General features: G+C 38.2%; 1 protein-coding gene across 1 annotated transcript in view; it reads left to right on the top strand.

Moving 5' to 3' along the window:
- The window catches only part of fam102a (family with sequence similarity 102 member A), a 41172-nt gene extending 39265 nt beyond the window's left edge, over positions 1 to 1907 (top strand). The window contains exons 11-12 of the mRNA XM_015373547.1: positions 1152 to 1221; positions 1296 to 1907. Coding sequence (XP_015229033.1) covers positions 1152 to 1221; positions 1296 to 1341 — 116 coding nt within the window. The 3' untranslated portion in view covers positions 1342 to 1907. The remainder of the gene's footprint in view (positions 1 to 1151; positions 1222 to 1295) is intronic.
- The last annotated feature ends 6 nt before the right edge of the window (positions 1908 to 1913 follow it).

The raw sequence follows: 1913 nt of genomic DNA, 5'->3' as shown, positions 1-1913 counted from the left end.
TACTTAGTTTCTCGTGCGCACCAGATACTTTCTCGTGCACTCTACTTCGTTTCTCGTGCGCACCAGATACTTTCTCGTGCACTCTACTTAGTTTCTCGTGAGCACCAGTTACTTTCTCGTGCACTCTACTTAGTTTCTTGTGCGCACCAGATACTAATTGTCTTGATGCCAAAAAAGAGCTCAACAGATTTTACTTTAACAAGTGGAGGAGCACGGCTATCGCCATAGTGTTCCCCTTGATTTATGCATATAAATAACTTTATTATAATTCATGCAGGAAGTTTTACAGATTATATGGACACTGCAATGTAAGTAAAACAGGAAATAAAAACAGAAAAAAAGGAGAACAATTGAGAGATAAAAGGGAAAGAATGATAAAACATCTTCTGTCTTCTTCATAACTTGCAAAGAGATATGAAAAAAAAACAGCACAACCAACAGATATAGTATAAGATATACAATAAAGTAACATTTTTCATACTATCGCTGAAGTATAACTAATATTATAGAATCTGACATGTATACTGTGGTAGCTGAAGATATGTATAAAAGCTTTCCACTGCAAAAATGATCTAAAAAGAAGTAAAAAATTCTTATATTAAGTGTTTTTACCCTTAATTTGAGTAGGTAAATGCAATAGTTTGCCAATGGAATGAGTGTTTTTAGTCTTAAAATAAGATAATTCGATGATATGCACTTGAAATAAGATAATGCAATTGTGTTTTCTTATTTTTAATCTAAATTGTCTTGTTCTATTGGCAAAATGTCTCTTTTATCTCCTCAATCCAAGAACAAATGCACTTATTTTAAGAAAAAATGACTCATCTAGATTTGGATTTTTTCCAGTATGGAAGTGAATCTCTAAGTACCTAGAACCAAGCACCTGTAGTTGATTGTGAAAGTGCACTTGTGCATGTAAAGTTTATCCAAAGGAAAATTGCTCAATAGTGGTTTTTAGGAGCCAAAGAAAGAGGTTAGAATGAAACCGCTACAGATCATCCATTTTCTTTAAATCGCAGTTAAATAAAGTTTTATTTTGGACGATTTATTGGTTTGTAGTCTTTCAGAACTTGTGTTCCTTTAGAGTTCTTGGTGCGTCATGTGATTATCACAGCAGTAACGGCTCCTCTGGGCTCTATGTTTCTCCTCAGACAGCCACTTGAGACTGTTTGTCAGCAAAGATGGGAGCACCGCCCTCGCCGGGACGCAGCTCGCCACCAGGTAGACTTCCAGGCCCCAGGAACCATGCCGGTTCTTAGAGCTCATCCTGATCCCAGCTTGTGTTTGTCTTCCAGAGGAACGCCTGGGATCTTTGAGCCGGTGGTGATAGAGACTCGCTGAGATTCCTCCTGCTCCTTCCCCTGCTGGCTCTGTCGGAGATTGTTCTCGTGTGTTAAATCCGGTGGTGGGAGGCAGTATTTTGATGCTGTCTAACAAAGCGATAGCAGGAATGTAGTTTGAGCGAGTCAAAGTCCAGGTGCGCCCGACCGCTCAGGATGATTCCATCAATTCTGTTTAATCCAGCAGCAAAGACCTGGCAGGATCCAGGCCTGGCGCCATCTTTTACGTTTTCATGTTTTTTTCATCCTGATCTCCAAACTGCAGCACACTAAAGGTTAGCGTCGCAGGGGCTCACCACTACGTTTCACTTTATCTTCAGAAAATGGATAAGATGTAGATTTATTTTAAATGTTTAATTTTTTCTACCAAAACTGACCTAAGGAAATGGATAAAAAGCTGCAAAAAATCAAGAAAACAGGTGATAAAACCCAAACTAAACCCCAAAAAAGTTTCAGATCAGCTGATTTCTATTTTGCGAAAATTTATAACTAAACTTAAAAGTTTGTGGCGTTTAAAGGAAAAGTCCGGTCGGCAAGAAATGATCAATGGATCATTATTTATACCTAAAACTA

This window comes from Cyprinodon variegatus, unplaced genomic scaffold, assembly GCF_000732505.1.
Source record: "Cyprinodon variegatus isolate N-32 unplaced genomic scaffold, C_variegatus-1.0 Scaffold88, whole genome shotgun sequence".
NCBI classification, from domain to species: domain Eukaryota; kingdom Metazoa; phylum Chordata; class Actinopteri; order Cyprinodontiformes; family Cyprinodontidae; genus Cyprinodon; species Cyprinodon variegatus.
The sequence above is the reverse complement of the archived record's forward strand: the minus strand, read 5'-3'. Positions and strand labels throughout refer to the sequence as shown.